This window comes from Octopus bimaculoides, chromosome 6 (genome assembly GCF_001194135.2).
Source record: "Octopus bimaculoides isolate UCB-OBI-ISO-001 chromosome 6, ASM119413v2, whole genome shotgun sequence".
In the NCBI taxonomy this organism is placed as follows: Eukaryota; Metazoa; Mollusca; class Cephalopoda; order Octopoda; family Octopodidae; genus Octopus; species Octopus bimaculoides.
In genome coordinates, this window is record NC_068986.1 from 50,979,838 (window position 1) to 50,980,812 (window position 975).

At 40.0% G+C, this 975-nt stretch overlaps 1 protein-coding gene across 1 annotated transcript in view; it reads right to left on the reverse strand.

Annotated features, from left to right (window-relative positions):
* Positions 1 to 975, reverse strand: part of LOC106875227 (probable acyl-CoA dehydrogenase 6) — a 34,934-nt gene continuing 33,959 nt past the window's right edge. The window contains exon 9 of the mRNA XM_052968728.1: positions 1 to 738. Within this exon, the coding sequence (XP_052824688.1) occupies positions 645 to 738 (94 nt within the window). The 3' untranslated portion in view covers positions 1 to 644. The remainder of the gene's footprint in view (positions 739 to 975) is intronic.

Genomic DNA, 975 nt, shown 5'->3' on the forward strand with positions numbered 1-975 from the left:
CTCTCTCTCTCTCTCTCTCTCTCTCTCTCTCTCTCACTCTCTCCCTCTTGTTCCTTTTCTATTGTCCTTTCAACTTCTTTTTCACAACATACACAAACACACGCTCACACAAACACACACATTCCTTTTATATTGTCTTTCTAATTCTCTTTCGCTACTACGCGCGCGCGCGCTCACGCATCATCCACACACATACGCCCACACACATGCGCACAAACATATGCCCACACACACATACACACACACACATATTTACACGCACGCACATGCACACAGAAGTCAATTCGCCTTACACTTCCAAATACACATGACTAATTCTACACCACATATAGATACTCTCTCAAACATTTACCATCTCTCTCTCTCCCTTTCTGTTAGTTTAATACATGTCTCTAACACATCCATTCATATATACTTCGTCGGTTTGCTTGTTAGTGTGTCTTCCCAATCCACACACACTACATCTCTCTCTCTCTCTCTCTATCTCTCTCTTCTACTCTTTCCATAACACTATCTCTCACCCCCATACACCCACCTACACTCACACACATACATATACACAGAAACAGACGTAAGCCCTCAAACACTGCAGCTGACACACAAACACAAACTCAAGACACCAACGAAAATCAGGGGTTAAGTGCTCAGTTCGACTTCGGTAGGATATTCATGTATTTACAAATGATTGACAGCATCACTTCATCAGCGCCAGCTCCGATGGAAAGTAAGCGGAAGTCTCTGGCAGAAAAATAGAATGCATATTATACACACACACACATATATATAGTCAAAACTTGGGTACAAAAACAATGTTTTTAGTATAGGCCTGCATATAAATTCATATATGAGAGAGAGAGGGGGGGGAACAAATTAAAGGATATACCACTTTTTATTTAGTTACTTTTTTTCTATTAGCAATATGACAAATTCAAAACGGTTTTAGTCTGTATATATGTGTTCATTATGCATTATGCA